The sequence below is a fragment of the Lutra lutra genome, chromosome 13 (genome assembly GCF_902655055.1).
Source record: "Lutra lutra chromosome 13, mLutLut1.2, whole genome shotgun sequence".
NCBI classification, from domain to species: domain Eukaryota; kingdom Metazoa; phylum Chordata; class Mammalia; order Carnivora; family Mustelidae; genus Lutra; species Lutra lutra.
This window is the reverse complement of record NC_062290.1, coordinates 45,604,402-45,622,401: the sequence shown is the minus strand read 5'-3', so window position 1 is coordinate 45,622,401 and position 18,000 is coordinate 45,604,402. Positions and strand designations below refer to the sequence as shown.

The following is an 18,000-nucleotide window of genomic DNA, read 5'->3' as shown; positions in this document are numbered from 1 at the left end:
TTGCTCTTAAGTTAATCCTCTTGCTCCTCAGCTAAGCACTGCGGATTTTCAGAGCCAGATGTTACAGGGACTTGTCTTCTCACTTCATGTCCCCAAGGCCAGGAGTGGGATTATGATTCCCTCCTTCCCCCATGTTTGTGATGCCCCTCCCATCTGTGGTTAGTTGTTCTGGGAGTTTGGTTCCCAACTGCCCCTCTGCTCCCTTTTGATATGGCCTGTTCAACTAGATTTGGAAGACACGTTTTGCCAGTCTTCAGGTCATTTTCAGAGTTAGTACAACAGATATAGCTGTTGCCTTGGTTTGTCTGTGGGACAAAATAACTCAGTACCCTTGTACTCTGCCATCTTCCCTTCTTCCTTTAAAAAAAAAAAATATATATATATATATATATACACATATTTATTTATTTATTTATTTATTTTAACCAATTATGGTTGCTTTGCTGGGAAGTGGATCTCTGAAGCTCCTCTTCCAGAAATCACTGGAAATCACTACCATTCCAGAAATTATCACCCAAGTACTTAATTCTTGTGTCTTTCAATGTCATTTACATGTCAGTTCTTCATTTAAAGCAGCCAATCAGGCCATTCTTGAGAGCTCTAAATTTTATTCCCATCACAAATTATAAAATATTTTGAAACACTTATGCGTTTCAAGAGAGGTAGGAAAATAACTAAAGAAATAGCAACTCTGGGCGCCTGGGTGGTTCAGTTGGTTAAGCGACTGCCTTTGGTTCAGGTTATGATCCCAGGGTCCCAGGATCCGGTCCTGAATTGGGCTCCCAGCTCAGCTGGGAGTCTGCGTATTCCTCTGACCTTCTCCCCTCTCATGATCTCTCTCTCCCTCCCTCTCTCAAATAAATAAGATCTCTAAAAAAAAAAAAAAAAATAGGGCACCTGGGTGGCTCAGTGGGTTAGGCCGCTGCCTTCGGCTCAGGTCATGATCTCAGGGTCCTGGGATTGAGTCCTGCATCGGGCTCTCTGCTCAGAAGGGAGCCTGCTTCCCTCTCTCTCTCTGCCTGCCTCTCTGCCTGCCTCTCTGCCTACTTGTGATCTCTATCAAATGGATAAATAAAATCTTTTAAAAAATAAATAAATAAATAAATAAAAAATAAATAGCAACTCTATTTTTTTTTTTTTTTAAGTAGGCTCCATACCAAGCATGGAACCTGAACTCATGACCACGAGATCAAAACCTAAGCTCAGATCAAGAGTTGGACGTTCAACTGACTAAGCCACCCAGGTGCCCCTAATTCGTTATTTTCCTAGCATAAATTTCAAGATTATTCTCCTTCTGTTTAAAAAAAAAAAAACCACAGGGCGCCTGGGTGGCTCAGTGGGTTAAAGCCTCTGCCTTCGGCTCAGGTCACGATTCCAGGGTCCTGGGATAGAGCCCCGCATCGGACTCTCTGCTCAGCAGGGAGCCTGCTCCCCCCTCTCTCTCTGCCTGCCTCTCTGCCTACTTGTGATCTCTGTCAAATAAATAAATAAAACCTTAAAAAAAAAAAAGAAATATCAGAACTAAAATAACAAAAAGACAAAAACAGCTTGTAATATTTTTAACTATAATTTTGTGACCAGCATTTTCAAGGGAAAAAAAATTTTTTTTTTTACTTAGAACTGGAAGAAAATTGTAATAATAGCAAAATAGTAATAGATTTTTAAAAGTGAACTGTTCCCTTTCCCATCTGAGGAGCCACTGTTAATAGTGGTTTTAGACCTTCTTATATGTATATATTAAAAACATATATTTTAGGTGGCTGTTTTAATTAAAAAGATCATATACTGTTCCAAAACCTGCCCCTTCTCCACTTGATACATGACATCTAATTCAGGCACTCATATGCAAATGACTCATGCCAACATTTCATTATTCTCCTGTTAAGTATTTATGTGAAGTTTTTCATTATCACAAATAATCATACAGTAAGTATCACTGTGCAGACAACTTTCCATACTCTATTTCTACAGAACAGAGTTGTCTTACTGTATTTTCTGAGTTAAAGGGTACGGATAATATAGGCCACATTCTTCTCTAGAACTGTATCATTTTCATGTCTAACTGTATCAGAGTGTTCCTTTCCTCCATATCCTCAAAAAAATTGGATAAAATAATTAAAGTCTTTTGCCATCCTGATGTAACTAAGTTAGTACTTTCCCTTTTTTAATAAAAGAAATTGGTATTTCACTAAATGAGACTGAGCATTTTTTCATGTTTGTGTTATGAACTGAATTATGTTCCCCCAAATTCATAAGTTGAACCTCGAACCCCCTATTTGACTATATTTGAAGACAGGGTCTTTAAAGAAGTAATTAACGTTAAATGAGGTCGTAAGGGTAGGGGCCTAGTCTGAGATGCAGGTGCACACGGAAAAGGCCATCTGCAAGCCAAGGAGAGGCCACAGGAGCAAAACCTGCTGACATTCTAATCTTTAACTTCCAATCTCCAAACTGTGAGAAACAAATTTCTGTTGTTTAAGCCACCCAGTCTATGGCATTCTGTTATGGCAGCCCTAGCAAACTAATATGTCACGTAATGTTTCTTCCATGAACTGCCTATTGATACCATGCTCACATATCTACTGTACAGTGCTGTCTTATTGACTCAAAAGACTTTGGAATACTGGATGATCCCTTTTTAAATGCCCTGTAAAAATATGCTCTAAATGTAAGACTGAAAATGAGGCCAGAATCTTTGAGATTCGCATCCATATATTTGAAATTATGATCCTATACCAACAACACATCCAAATTACTCTTCCACTATATAGAATTTACCTTCCCAATACTTAACCAAAATTGGCATTTAACAGAAAGATCAGGGGCGCCTGGGTGGCTCAGTGGGTTGAGCCGCTGCCTTCGGCTCAGGTCATGATCTCAGGGTCCTGGGATCGAGCCCCGCATCGGGCTCTCTGCTCAGCAGGGAGCCTGCTTCCTCCTCTCTCTCTGCCTGCCTCTCTGCCTGCTTGTGATCTCTGTCTGTCAAATAAATAAATAAATAAAATCTTAAAAAAAAAAAAAAAAAGAAAGAAAGATCACAAAATACTCTTCAACTCCCTGACACAGTCAAATGGGTCAGTAAAAGAGCAAATCAATTTGATCTAAAATGGAAAGACTCTTCATTGAAGATACTAAAAATGCATGAAAATTTTAAAAATAGAGCAGAATAATTTGTTTCTCTCACCTCCTTAATTTTATTTTTTACCCCAGCTGTCTGTTCTTCTTTATTGCTATATAGTATTCTACTGTATGGATTGTATAATTTGAGTCTTTTATGTCTTTAATTCTGTTTTACTTACTAAAATTCCTCCATGAGACGTACAAAGGTTCGCCCGGTTCCTGATGAAGGTTGATATTATCCCATAATAGCTGAATATACACAAGTTTGCTATCCTGGGACAGAGATGATAGGGGAAGCTAAAAGAAATCAATAAAGAGTATTAGTCACTGTAAGCGTAATAATAATTACTAGTGGATTTAGCAAACTTGGTTATATAGAACAAATGAGTTCTTTCAAAATTCTGGACCTAAAATTATAAGCAAAAATTTTAATTTTCTTTGTTATCTGATGATAAATATTCCTATTTTTCTCAAGTGCAGGTTTCTCATTCCTACTTCCACAGACTGGAAAGACAACTTGGTAGCTGACACAGTGGCCACCTGAAAGATTAGTCACCATTACAACAAATTTTAAGGTTAGTTTCTACTATCTTATTGTGCAGACTGCTAAACTTAAATGAGTCAAAAGACAGTATAATGCTTTAAGCAAAGATTGTGTTGTGCTCCTGGTGTATGTTGGGGCATCTCTCAATAATCAGTATCATAGAATGAAGGAACTCCAGGAAGCGCAGTGTCTCCTGGATCAGGCACCCCAGCCCAAGGACAGTAGGGGCTACAAACTCAGACAGGCAGACTGTGGTCTTGGCTCCCCACCACGTAGTAGTCGTGTGAACTTGCAGAAACCATTTAACTAGTCTAACCTTCAACTGTATCATCTGAAAAATATGGGTAAGAGAAGACCTTTAAAATAAAGTTGTGAAAATTTCAGCTGGAGATTTGATAGTTCAAGATAAAAACTACCTTTCCTAGCCACCCTTTCAACTAGATATAAACATATAACTAAATTCAGGCCAAACAGATACATAGATTAAATGTTACATGCAACTCCAGGAGCTATCCCCAGAGGAAGAAGACATACTTTTTTCTCCATCCATCTTTATCCTTACTGCTGGCCAGAACATGGATGTGATAGTTGGAAACAGCGCAGCCATCCTGGACCAGGTATAGAACTTAGAAACAGAGGTAATGCGCAGCTGAGCAAAAAGATAGAAGGAGGGGCGCCTGGGTGGCTCAGTGGGTTAAGCCGCTGCCTTCGGCTCAGGTCATGATCCCAGGTCCTGGGTTCAAGCCCCACATCGGGCTTTCTGCTCAGCAGGGAGCCTGCTTCCTCCTCTCTCTCTGCCTGCCTCTCTGCCTACTTGTGATTTCTCTCTGTCAAATAAATAAATAAAATCTTTAAAAAAAAAAAAAAAAAAAAAGATAGAAGGATCTCAGGTCCCTGACATTATACCATTCCAAGACCACCTACCCAAACTTTTATGTGAGAAATAACCTACATCTTGTTAAGTCACTGTTGTATATTCTCTCTTACTTGAAGTTATGCTTCATTCTAACCAACCACAATGTAGTATAAGCATGTGTAAGTACCCTACCTGTACACCCCCATTACAGTGTTCAGATGTGAGGATGAGTCCTGGCAAGTTACTAGGAAGGTCCAAACGTCTGAAATACCAAACGAGGTTCCAGAAAATGATCGGATGTTGATTGATGAAAGAGGATGTGTGAATCACTTGATCACCTTCATTTTCTAGCAAAGATTCAAGTTCCTTACGAAGCACTAGAGGACTCAAATACGGCACAGAAACAGGGGGAGGATTGGGTCTTTTTCCTAAAGGATCCTTTAAAAAATAAAAATACAGTAAAAAGTGAGTATTACCTATTCTGTATGTTTTAGAGTACTTCTCAGTGAGATTATGCTTAATCTATCCTTTCAAAATCAGTGATTTCAGACCCAGTGCTACATGTAATATACTCTAATGAAAACCTAAAAAAAGAAAAAAAATACTTAACCATAAATGCCCTGAACTTAAAGGATTACAAAAGAAAATTGATAATCCATATAATAGGCCCTATTTTAAACATTGAAAGTTTCTCTATTTTTCTAAGAAATACTACATTCCAGATGTTTTATGATTTCCCCCCAAAAGTTGACTTTATCTTCTTTCTAAAACTCTAAACAAGTGGAGCAATCTTTGTGTTAATATTTGATGACTCCTTTTATAATTATATCTACCTGTAAAAGCTTGCTTTTACATTTTAAAGAGCAGTCTTACAAATCAAATAACAAATGAAGAAAGAATCTAATTTAGTCTCTGTATCAGAATAAAATGCTTATGACCAATTCATTAATGAGTATCCTTAATGCCCAGGCTGAGGTTTCCAAATAGCATTTCCTCTAAAAAGACCCAGGGTTTCTTAGAGAAATAGCTGATTCTAGGTCTAGAGAAAGAGATACATCACATGAGCATGAAGCATGGAAGCCGGTGCCTGGGTGGCTCAGGTGGTTGGGCAACTGCCTTTGGCTCAGGTCATGATCCTGGAGGCCCGGATCGAGTCCCGCATCAGGCTCCCTGCTCAGTGGGGAGTCTGCTTCTCCCTCTGACCCTCCCCCCTCTTGTGTTTTCTCTCTCTCTCATTTTCTCTCAAATAAATGAATAAAATCTTAAAAAAAAAAAAAAGGCAAGGAAGCTTAAAAAAATTTACAAAAGGCTACTAGAATTGTGTCAAAGGGACTAGGGCACCAATTCGTAGAGGTTTCTAGCTGACCAAAGATGGGATAAGGTAAGTATTAGTAAGGATAGCAATAGCAATGATGTAAACACAAATGTTTAAATCAATGAGTTCATAATGATACCCTATTCTTCCAAATTAATTGATTACCTGGGAGAAAGCTAGGAATCCAACTAATTTTTTTGAAAACTGGTAAATAAAAGGAAAAAAATCAGTCATCCTACCTTTACAAAGTAAACTCTGTGTTTGGAAAAGCAAACAGAAAACAAAGGGCAAGTTTCTCTTTACAGATGTACCCCATATAATAAAGACAATTAGACTATTACCCTTTATAGCTGGAAATAAGTCATGTGATCTGGGCACTGGGGCATTAATAGCTATCAGCATCAGGAAGAAAGTTCATGTCTTCAATTGAGGGACATCCCACCACTGCTATTGTCTTACAAAAATAAACCACAAAAGAAAAACCTGACTCTGATCAAGCTTCTAGATAATTAGCAGGGTTGTAATCAACAAGTAAGTTCCAAGGTCAAAAAAAGGGTCTACAGATTTATAAAGACTAAAAACCAGATCAGCTATAATGCAGAGATATTATTTGTCGTTCTTCAAACTACAAAGCACACACAAATTCGACATTTTTTTTAAACCATTAGAAATTTGAACAGAGACTGAATAATTTGGTATTTTTTTTAGTCGTATAATGGCACCGCATTTTTGTATTACTCTTAAGAACTATGTAGTATACTAAAATATTTACAAATGGAATATATAATGTTTGGAGTTTGCTTCAGAAGAATCTAGGAAAGAAGTGAATAAAGGTATACGTGAAAGAACAATGACCCTAAGGTGAAAATTACTGAAGCCAGATGGCAGGTCAAAGGAATTCATTACACTCTTTTGTTTAGTTTTGTACATACTTGAAATTTTAAGAAGTTCTTAGTCTGCTTATGAAAAATTCTTATCACTTGTGGATTATGTGCTGCCCTAATAAATACTTACATGAATACACAGATAATTATCATCTTGTTACATACCACAACTTCCTGCAGACTGTTTGGGAGACTGACTGTTGAAATGCCATGAAACGGTCGCTGGGAAAAGTCAATATTTTGCAAGGGACCTCCAACACTGTGACTTCGAGTCAAAGATACATTTCGCTTTGAAAAACTATTAGGCGCAGGTGAAATTTTCATAGTTTGGACTTCTCCACTGGCTCTCTTTATTTCATCACTTTAAAAAAATGAAGAAATGCTATGTTTGTGCTGTAACACAATCTAAACCTGTCCAGCTAGAGTATTTTCTACAACGAATTTTGAGTCTACTGAATGTACTGGAGAAGAATCAGTACCACCTTATAAGATTTACATTTTCTTCAAGCATTTTGTTAAAGGAGTCAGAAGAATAGGATGGAGTAGATGACTCTGGTGAAGGGTGGGAAAAAGACAAAGGGTAGTAACAGATATTCTTTTTAAAAGACTAAGTGCCCATTCAGTTGTTTTATTCAAACATTATTTCATCTTTACTAAACAAAATCATCTAGAATTATGCAACTAAGTATTATAGATTCTTTGATAAGTATTTAATCTCTACCAGGCCATGATCCACTAAGGATAGAGACCAGATCTTAATTTTTTTTATTTTTAGTCCTTAGCATAATGCTTTCAATAAATATTTGATTCAATCAGTATTTAAGAGGAAGTAGGTATATTTCACAGTAAAGAGAGTATGTCTCTGGAAACTGGCAATGACTACACTAAAAGGGAAAAATACTTTGTACTTTTACGAAGTTCATTTTGTAAACGGACACTGTAAAACATTAATTTCAAAAATGGTTTATCATCACATTCATTCATCATAGTAAAATGTTAAGACTGAATTTTTTAAATGCCAGAACTTATGCCTATATGCATCAAGTTATCTTTAAAGATGGAATTTTTACAAGGGTACCCAATTTATAGTGCAGACTTCTCTGTATCCTGTGGTACCTTGATTCAATTGCAGAGGTGGTTTCTTCAGTTACGGTCTGGTTTTCCTTTGGGAAATCCATAAAGTTGATCAAGTCAGGTTCTGCTGAACTAGATACAGGTTTGTGCTCTGAAGGTTCACTAGCCAATGGAATGCTGCCGCTTTGTAAACTGTCACCAGAGGTACTTGGTTTCAGGAAAAAGCTAAACACGAGCAATGAAAAAAAAAAGTCTTTTAAAACCTAGAACCGGGGCGCCTGGGTGGCTCAATGGTTTGAGCCTCTGCCTGCGGCTCAGGTCATGATCTCAGGGTCCTGGGATTGAGCCCCAAGTCGGGCTCTCTGCTCAGCAGAGAGCCTGCTTCCCGCCCCCTCTCTCTGCCTGCCTCTCTGCCTACTTGTGATCTCTCTCTCTGTGTCAAATAAAGAAAATCTTTAAAAAAATTAAAAAGAAAATAAAAACCTAGAACCCTAGGGATGCCTGGGTGGCTCAGTGGGTTAAAGCCTCTGCCTTTGGCTCAGGTCATGATTCCAGAGTCCTGGGATCGAGCCCCACATCGGGCTCTCTGCTCCGTGGAAAGCCTGCTTCCTCCTCTCTTTCTCTCTCTGCCTGCCTCTCTGCCTACTTGTGTTCTCTGTTTGTCAAATAAATAAATAAAATATTTAAAAATAAAATAGGGACACCTGGTGGCTCAGTGGGTTAAGCCTCTCCCTTTGGCTTGGGTCGTGGTCTCGGGGTCCTGGGATCAAGTTCCGAGTCAGGCTCTCTGCTCAGCAGGGAGCCTGCTTTCCCCTCTCTCTCTGCCTGCCTCTCTGCCTACATGTGATTTCTCTGTGTGTGTGTGTCAAATAAATAAAGTCTTTAAAAAATAAGATAAAATAAAAACCTAGAACCCCTGGGGCACCTGGGTGGCTCAGTGGGTTAAGCGGCTGCCCAGAGTCCTGGGATCAAGCTCCACATCAGGCTCCCTGCTCTGCAGAGAGCCTGCTTCTCTACTTACTTGTAATCTCTCCCTAGCTCTCTGTCAAATAAATAAATACAATCTTTACAAAAAAAAAAAAAAACCACCTAGAACCCTCTAAATTTCATATTTATTAATTTATGATAAAGCATTCACATAAATTTTACACAATCCACAGAACTATTGCCTCTTCCAAACATATACCAAACGTGCACACACACACTGTGCTATCATTCTCAATCCTCTCTTGTCGTAAACTTTTTTTTTAAAAGCTTTTATTTATTTATTTGACAGAGAGGCAGGCAGAAAGGGGGAAGCAGGCTCCCTGCTGAGCAAGAAGCTGGATGCAGGGCTCGATCCCAGGTCTCTGAGATCATCACCTGTGCCAAAGGCAGAGGCTTAACCCACTAAGCCACCCAGGTGCCCCTTGTCCTAAACTTTTCAAATGAAAAAGCTCTCAAAGTCATTACCATTCAGTGTAAGATTCTTTAAAGAAAGCTATGAAGGAAGATGGAAAGCAAAACATTTCATTAATTTTCTGAGTTAAAAAAGAGAGAGGGAGACAAACCCTGAGAGACGCTGGACTCCCAGAAACAAACAGGGTTTCAGAGAGGAGGAGGGTGGGAGATGAGGCAGCCGGGTGATGGGTATTAAGGAGGGCACATGTTGTGATGAGCACTGGGTGTTATTCACAACTAATGAATCACTGAACACTACATCAAAAACTAATGTACTGCATGTTGGCTAACTGAACATAATAAAAAAAAAATAGAGCAGAAATGGCATTTTAGCATGTATTAACCTATATTCGTGTATGGTAGCCTCTCCCTCATAAATATCCATTTTGTCTCAAGTCATTTCCTCTTCCCCTTTATCCATTATTTTGTTTCATCTTATCTCTGTCCTCTTTCTGGGTGGGGATGAAGTGAGGGTTGGTCCTTGCAAAGGACATGACGAGAACTCTCTGAGGTAATGTTCTACATCTTAGTAAGGGTTAAATCTGCAACAGTGTATGCATTCAGTTTTCAAATGGTACATTTTAAATGGAGAGATGGGTATCTGGGTTTCACCATAAGAAAAATCTTTCAACTTAAGCTGCAAGTTTGAAATTTTCTATAATGACATACTGGGGAGGAAAATCAACAATGCTCCTATATACCTACACAGAAAATATAAAATAAGGTACTTAACATAATAGCTTACAAAACACAATTAACTCAACAAAGAAGTATATGACTATGGAGAATAATTTAAAACAAAAGAACATAAAAGACAATCTAAAAAATAGAGGTATGTTCACAGATAAGAGAGTAATGCTGAAAATGTCCTTTTTCCCCAGATTAATCTATACATCTAATGCCGCAATCTCAATGAAAACTCCAGCTGAATTTGGGGGTGGGGGAGGGGGAGACTAAAGTTGCTCTCAGCAAAATAAATAAATAAATAAATAAATAAATAAATACAATGTCCATGATGAGGATTACCCTATCAACCAGATAAAACTGTGGTAAAAAATAGACTTGACCAAAAAAACAGGGAACACAGAGGCAGGGTGAGGTGCACATGGGAATGTGATTTATGATAAAGGTGATGCTACCTATCAATGAAGAAAGGATAGGAAATAGGCTACTTACATGGAGAAAAAGAAAGCTGTATTCCTACCACCATACACAAACACAAAGGTATATTCCAGGTAGATTAAAGATCTAAATATCAGAGGTAAAATACAAAGCTAACGAAAGAAACTTCAGGAGAAATTCTTCATGTCCTCCAGATGGGAAACTACAAGCACAAATCGTAGGGGGAAAATTAATGGATAATTACATCAAAAATTAAATAGATAATGGAAAAATTAATGGATAATGACATCAAAATGAATGCTTTCAAGGAAATAATATCAAGAAGATTTAACAATCAACAAGAAAAAGAAAGTTAACAAAAAAATGGACAAGGTAAAAATATAAACCAGCAACTCACAGAAAATGCTGGAATAATTAACAAGAATATGAAGAGATAAACTCACTGATATTCACAGAACTTAAAACAAAAACAAGATAGCACTTTATATTCATTAGAATACAAAATAAATGAAAAATGGTAATATCAAATGCTGGAATGGATATATAGAAATGAAAATTCTTGGGCGCCTGGGTGGCTCAGTGGGTTAAGCCGCTGCCTTCGGCTCAGGTCATGATCTCAGGGTCCTGGGATCGAGTCCCGCATCGGGCTCTCTGCTCAGCAAGAAGCCTGCTTCCCTCTCTCTCTCTCTCTCTGCCTTCCTCTCCGTCTACTTGTGATCTCTCTCTGTCAAATAAATAAATAAAATCTTTAAAAAAAAAAAAAAAAGAAATGAAAATTCTTAAGCATTACTAGTGAGAGTACTGCCATATGGGGATCTATCTTCCATTGTTTCTTGAAATCGTGAATGAAAATGACTCAATGACCTCGCTGCTAAGACTATTATTCTGAAAGAAACTATTTCACAAGTTCAGAAGGAGACATATTTTACAGTGCACTGCCTCACTGCAGTGGTATTTATAGGAACAGAGACCTGGAAGCAACTGAACCAAAAGTAGGATAATGGGTAAGTAAAATTAGGTATTAACTTCCTACAGGAGGAAAGGAATAAACTAGATGTACATACGGCAACTCAGCTTTTCAACTGAGTAATAGAGATTATCAGCATTCTAATTATGTAACTTAAATTGCATAATCATGCAAAGCTACGTATTTTATGAAGGTATATATTCAAAGGTACAGTGGAGTCAATGTCTTTGTTGGATAAGGGAATGAGAGTGGGACGGGGGGGGGAGAGCTAACAAGAGAGGATCCTTGCACAAAGCAATGATGATAGTGCATCAGGAATTAGAAAACGATTTCACTCAGCTCCACACCTGAAACTAAAAGGAAAAACTAAGCTAAGAAGACACACCTGTAGGGGCGCCTGGGTGGCTCAGTGGGTTAAGCCTCTGCCTTCGGCTTGGGTCAGGATCCCGGGGTCCTGGGATCAAGCCCCGCATCAGGCTCTCTGCTCAGCAGGGAGCCTGCTTCCACCTCTCTCTCTATCTGCCTGTCTCTCTGCCTATTTGTGATCTCTGCCTGTCAAATAAATAAATAAAATCTTAAAAAAAAAAAAAAAGACACACTTGTACAATTAGTTTTTTTTGGTTTTTTTTTTTTAGAGATTTTATTTGACAGAGAGATCACAAGTAGGTAGAGAGCCTGATGTGGGGCTCAAACCCAGAACCCTGAGATCATGACCTGAGCCGAAAGCAGAGGCTTAACCCACTAAGCTACCCAGGCACCCCTGGTTAGATTTTTTAAAAGCAGCTAAAGGTAGACAGTAATATGAAGCTTGTCTTCTCCATAAAACAAACAGAATATTAAGATCATTATTTAAGCAGTTACCAAACTCTTGATTACTTAATGAGTAATTACAGATCACCTACTCTCTTTTCGATTCCCTGGAATTTGGTCATTTCACTGTACAGAGCACTACCACAGAGGGTTAACAAGTTGGAAGAAGAGTCAAAAAACCCCCATCCCCTGTGCCTTTAGTTTTTTCTTCTAGAATATATAAAGTCACTGAGAAAGAAAGTTTAATGATAAATATTGAAGTTCTGAATGATCTATGATGTTTAGCTCTAAGAATTACTACTACTGATAATTGTGTATTAAATAAACTGGAAAAGTAGTCTCCTATACTGCCAGTATTTTCCACCCCAGTAGTGAGAGTGAAGGAGAGAGGAGAGGGACAGCTGGAGGGTGCCGTGACTATCTCCTTCTCCCCCCAGGAGTCATGCCTTCTGAGAAGGAGCTTTCACAATACTAACCTTGCAGAGCCTCTCAAGTCTTTAAATTCTATGTTGAGAAGAGGCAAGAAGTTGCTTTTACAAAATGGACAGGTGGTATTCAAATTTGAGTCATCTGCCGTCCATCCAGCCATAATTTCTTCATCATAAACTAAAGCGCCACAAGCTCTGCACTGGGAACAACTTGACATCAAAACCTAAGAGTAGAAAAGTGCAGACACTGAGAACCTACACAGTGAAGTCATCTCCACAAACCATCCTTTGGAGACACAGCATTTTACTCATTTTGTTGATCCAATTTAGAATTAAGTTCAGTCACTGTACAGGTAAAACTAGCTGTCTATTGCCTTACTTACATAAGACAAGCAAATTCAACAAAACGATTTACTCTTCGGTCTACAAGGGTATCACGAATTCTGTCCAGTGCCATTCTGAAATAAGCATGTTTACAACCATCCTACCATCTGCAGAATACAGAACTTTTACCTCCATTGCACAATTCTGATAGATGCTAGACATGCTGGTGTTTTGAGAAGAACCATGATCTGATTTTTCACAGTCCTGCCCTTTTATGCTTCTTGGAAATGTAGGTTCACCTAAAGAGAAGTAAATATAACACATTATATGAGACTGTCCTTATTCTTTGGAAATGCATACTAGAGTATTCAGGGGGAGTATAATGAAGTCTACGGTTTATTTTCAAGCAGTTCAGTATAAAAATTTCTGTAGGTATATATCTAAAATTAACAACAGTTAACCCTAAGTGGAGAATATGTGATCGTTCATTATATGATTCTTTCGACTATTCAGGACATTTGAAATTTTTCGTTAACAGAATGTTGGAAAAAATAAATAGAACTTAAATTTCTTAAAATAACATAGCACTAAGAAATTTCAGTGACATAGCCTAGGGCTTCTCTAAACACTGGTATACATTTGATTTATCCAGAGAGTTGGTTAATAATGTATTTCTAAGGTCCCAATCCCTCAAATTCAGTCTGAAAAGTTTTAGCCTGGGACTTGGACATTTGTCCATATTTAAAAACAAATTCCCCATGTGATTCTGACACAAACTAAAGTCTGAGAACCAATGACAGAGTCCACAAACACAACTAAAGTGACTGGAACACTTAGAGATCCTGTAAAGTAAGTGATAGTACGGTGGGGCTACCCTCACCGTCTATCAGCTCATCTCAGCAGAGGGGGTCTATTGTGTATGTGGCAGGCGGAGGGGAAGGTACGGGCACATAAATGACAGGAAAGGACCGTCCCTCCCGTACCTGTTGAGTACTGCAGTTTTCCTGCATCTCCACTGCTGCTGCTACTGCCAAGGCTTGTGTTGCTCTGGGTAAGTTCACTGGGAACCAACCCTGCAATATTCATGTTAGGTGACACATTCTCCCCCAAAATATGGTCTTCCAGGCCAGCTGGGAAGCTGTAATCTCTGTTTGTTTCCTCCTTTAATTGAAAAGAATAAAACCCCACATACGTAAATAGTATCTTCCCCAATAAGAATATATTCACTCTGCCCTTTTCAGAATTAAACTTCTCTATAATCCTTAACTAATCATCTCCTTATTTTTCAAAACCATGAACTCCTCTCAGTATTATTTGCAATTTTCTTTCCACACTCTAATTCAAGCGATGACCTAGAATACTTTTAAGATTTTGTTTCAACCCTGGTGTATGTTGGGATGTCTCTCAATAATCAGTATCACAGAATGAAGGAACTCCAGAAAACTCAATGTCTCCTGGATCAGGCACCCCAGCCCAAGGACAGTAGGGGCTACAAAGTCAGACAGGCAGACTGTGGTCTTGGCTCCCCACCACGTAGTAGTCGTGTGACCTTGCAGAAACCATGTAACTAGTCTAACAAAATTATATCATCTGAAAAATATGGATACGAGAAGCCCTTTAAAACAAAGGTGGTGTGAGAATTATAGCTGGCAATATGATTTTCAGAACAACCACCATCAATATTAGAGGCATAAAATAAGAATAAAACTTCCAAACACTATAGTTCATAACTGCTAGTGACTGCTGATGCTTTAGTTTAGAGAGAAAACATTTCAATCAACAAGCAGGTTCCTTTCTGATTTCTGCTTTAAAGAAGACTCGTGTCTTGTTATAAAACCATGTTAAGTGATAGAACAATTAAACAGATATGCGAAACAGGAAATAAAAGCACTTATATTACCAACACCCACACAGTACAATTAAAATCTTTATGTATATCCTTCTAGTCATTTTAATATATATATGTGTGTGTATATATATATATATATATATATATATATATATACACTTTTACAAAATAGGATAGTTTTTTAGCCTATTCTCATGTGTATTTTGATGTCACTAAATCTTCTAAATTATTTAATCCCAGCAACCTATTCCAGTTTACTGATGGACTGCAATGCATTTGGTAAATCTCTGTTGCTTAGGCATTCAGAATGCTTTCAATTTTATGTTACACTGATGAATTCCTTTGAGTTGTTTTTATACATATCCCTAATTATTTCCTTAGATTAAAATCTGGATAAAAGTTAAGAATTTTTTTAAGACTTTGTATACATTCCTTCATTTGGAAATATTTATTAGGTATAACCTATTTGCTTTGTCAGGCACTAGTACCAAGGCGACAGCAATGAAAACAAAAGAAAGATTAAGACATGTGACCACCTGAAATTTATAGTCCTGTATTCCAAGCCCAAAGTACTCTGTAGAAAGGTGTTTTTTTTGTTGTTGTTGTTTGTTTTTTTCACTATTTTTATTAACACTGTTAGATTAAATTTCAAAAGTAGAGTGGCTTACTCAGTCTACTTCAAGGTAATGCTAGGTTAAGATACTTTTGAAGCTAGCTTATTTTGTCTTTCCTTCATTGACCTTGTAAGTTCTTTTAAATGCAACAAAATGCAACTCTGTCTTACAGAACTCAGTATTACTCTTTTGTTTTTTAGAGATGGGGAGAGAGAGAGAATTTAGTAACAGTGAACATTTATAGGTGTCTGTCCTTCCCACTATAGTACCTAAGTACTCTATCATTCTTTGAACACAAAGGTGAAATTTTAATTAATTTTTTTCTATAAAACAAGTAAGCAAAATTTCTCCCCTTCTATTTCACTGAAAGGTCTAATGGTTAATTCTCTTTTCAATAATTTTTAAAAGAATTAGCAATTGTTATGCAGTATGAAATCTATGGATTAAGTTGTAGAGTGATTCCATATATATTAAAGAGAACATAGATAAAAGTTATTTAAAAGTGAAGTGCTAAAAAAAAAAAAAAAAGGTGAAGTGCTATGGGGTGCCTGGGTGGCTCAGTGGGTTAAGTAAGCTTCTGCCTTTGGCTCAGGTCATGATCCCAGGGTCCTGGGATCAAGTCCCACATCGGGCTCTCTGCTCGGCAGGGAGCCTGCTTCCCCCTCTCTGCCTACTTGTGATCTCTGTCAAATAAATAAAATCTTAAAAAAAAAAAAATTGGGGGGCCTGGGTGGCTCAGTGAGTTAAGCCTCTGCCTTCAGCTCAGGTCATGATCTCAGGGTCCTGGGATCAAGTCCTGCATGGGGCTCTCTGCTCAGCTGGGAGCCTGCTTCCTCGTCTCTCTCTCTCCGCCTGCCTCTCTGCCTACTTGTGATCTCTCTCTCTGTCAAATAAATAAATAAATTCTTTAAAAAAAAAAAAAGTGAAGTGCTATGCAAATATAATATGGCATTGTTATTAAATTATTAATCATTAATACTTTCAAAGAAATAAACTTAATGTGTTCTTCAGACTCATCTATGGAATTATAAAGTAGTCCTGATATTCTGTTTCTTTAATATTAATTTCCTTACACTGATGTTCAAGTCATTTCAAGAACAAAATAGGATACACATAAAGTTTTACCAGAAATCTCTAAATATGAAGTTATATATTAAAAAACACTAGAAACGCTCCCATATGAGACAGTCCACACACATGAAGCGTGTTTACCTCATCGTCCGAGTAGCTGTAGGCAGACGCTACGGCTACCCACATCTTGCTGGCTACTGTTGCTGCTTGTTTCATACCAGATTTTAGGACATCCATCTTAGGTCCTGAGAGTATATTATCTAGCTTCAGCCCTGACAAAGAATTTACCACAGAACCCAGCGAGCCATGTGGTGAAGAGCGCACCAGGGCCGATAAAGCTGAACGTTCTTTCTGACCGCGAGACGGCGTCTGCTGCCTGAAACGCCCGGTGAGAGTTTTAGACCTGGAGTCTGCGGGGGAGCTCTTTTCGCTTTCGGGATCTTCCTGTGCTGCTGGACCCTGCTCTAGAGGCAGGCTTGATCTCCTCTCTAAAGGGCGAGTAAACGCACTGGCCGGACCAGACTCTCTGCTTCCCTCTCCGTGTAATTCCATACTGGAAGACTTGCTGCCCAGGGGGCTCTTCAGGTTCATATAGCTTTCAATTTCATCAGCCAGATTACGTGCAATAACTGGGGAAGACACCTTATCTTCAGAATCTGGAGTTTTTTCTCCTGTACCTTCAGTGGCCAAAAGAGACAAAGGATCTAGTCCAGTTTCAACATCCTCCCTCTCAACAGCTTTAACAACCCCATATAAACTACTTCTCTTATTCATGACATCTCTGGATCCTACTTTTGAGTCTCTGGGCTGATTACTGTCACCATCACTGTGTAGACTGTCACCTGCATCCTTTTCCACAGGAGTCTGAGCTACACTGTCATCAACCACAGGTTCCAGGAGCTCTTGGCTTTCCTCGAGCATCTCTAAAACCGAGGAAGATCTGTGCTCTGAATCCCAAGTGCTCTCAGACATACGAGTCCTGGTATCACCCAGATGACAACCAACACTGTCAAAGCTATGGGTGCTTGCAACTCGGAGTGCAGAGGTCTTGGGACAGGTCAATGCTGCTGTGAGAATCTTGGCATCTGCTCCCATCATAATAGCCGCTTCACTTGAATTCAAATCCAAGCTGCTCTTCTTAAGCAACATTCCTGCTCGACTTTCAGAACTGAAACTACAACTCCTCTCTGGAAAATGCTTTTGTCTTTTATCTCCTCTATCACCATTCTTCTTGGGGTTAGTAACTTCACTGAAGACTGCCTCTTCACTCGGATCCTGAGTAGCAAATGGCACACTGGATGTACTATCTGAAAGAGAAAGTACAGTATTAGAAAGGAACTCTATTTTCTGATGTAACCTTTAGAAAATGTTTCTTTTCTGATTTTGGAAAAGTAACACGTCCTCAGAGTGAAAGATTCAGAGTTCAAAAGGTACAAAGAAAATATATAGAGAAAAGAACAACCAAAAAGCCTCCCCTCAGTCCTGCCTCCCAGAGATAACACTGTTAATGTATGACCTGCCTTTCACTCTCTACACACACATTTTAAAAATGAGGCAACATACGCTGCAGATACCTGTACTG

The 18,000-nt window shown here is 38.5% G+C and overlaps 1 protein-coding gene across 2 annotated transcripts in view; it reads right to left on the bottom strand.

Moving 5' to 3' along the window:
* DENND4C (DENN domain containing 4C) overlaps positions 1–18,000 on the bottom strand; it is a 147,102-nt gene that overhangs the window by 18,178 nt on the left and 110,924 nt on the right. For both annotated transcript variants that reach the window (XM_047701308.1, XM_047701307.1), the window contains 8 exons: positions 16,560–17,725; positions 13,868–14,045; positions 13,074–13,183; positions 12,609–12,784; positions 7,836–8,018; positions 6,885–7,080; positions 4,713–4,958; positions 3,300–3,417 (listed from right to left, as the gene is read on the bottom strand). In XM_047701308.1, the coding sequence (XP_047557264.1) occupies positions 3,300–3,417; positions 4,713–4,958; positions 6,885–7,080; positions 7,836–8,018; positions 12,609–12,784; positions 13,074–13,183; positions 13,868–14,045; positions 16,560–17,725 (2,373 nt within the window). The remainder of the gene's footprint in view (positions 1–3,299; positions 3,418–4,712; positions 4,959–6,884; positions 7,081–7,835; positions 8,019–12,608; positions 12,785–13,073; positions 13,184–13,867; positions 14,046–16,559; positions 17,726–18,000) is intronic.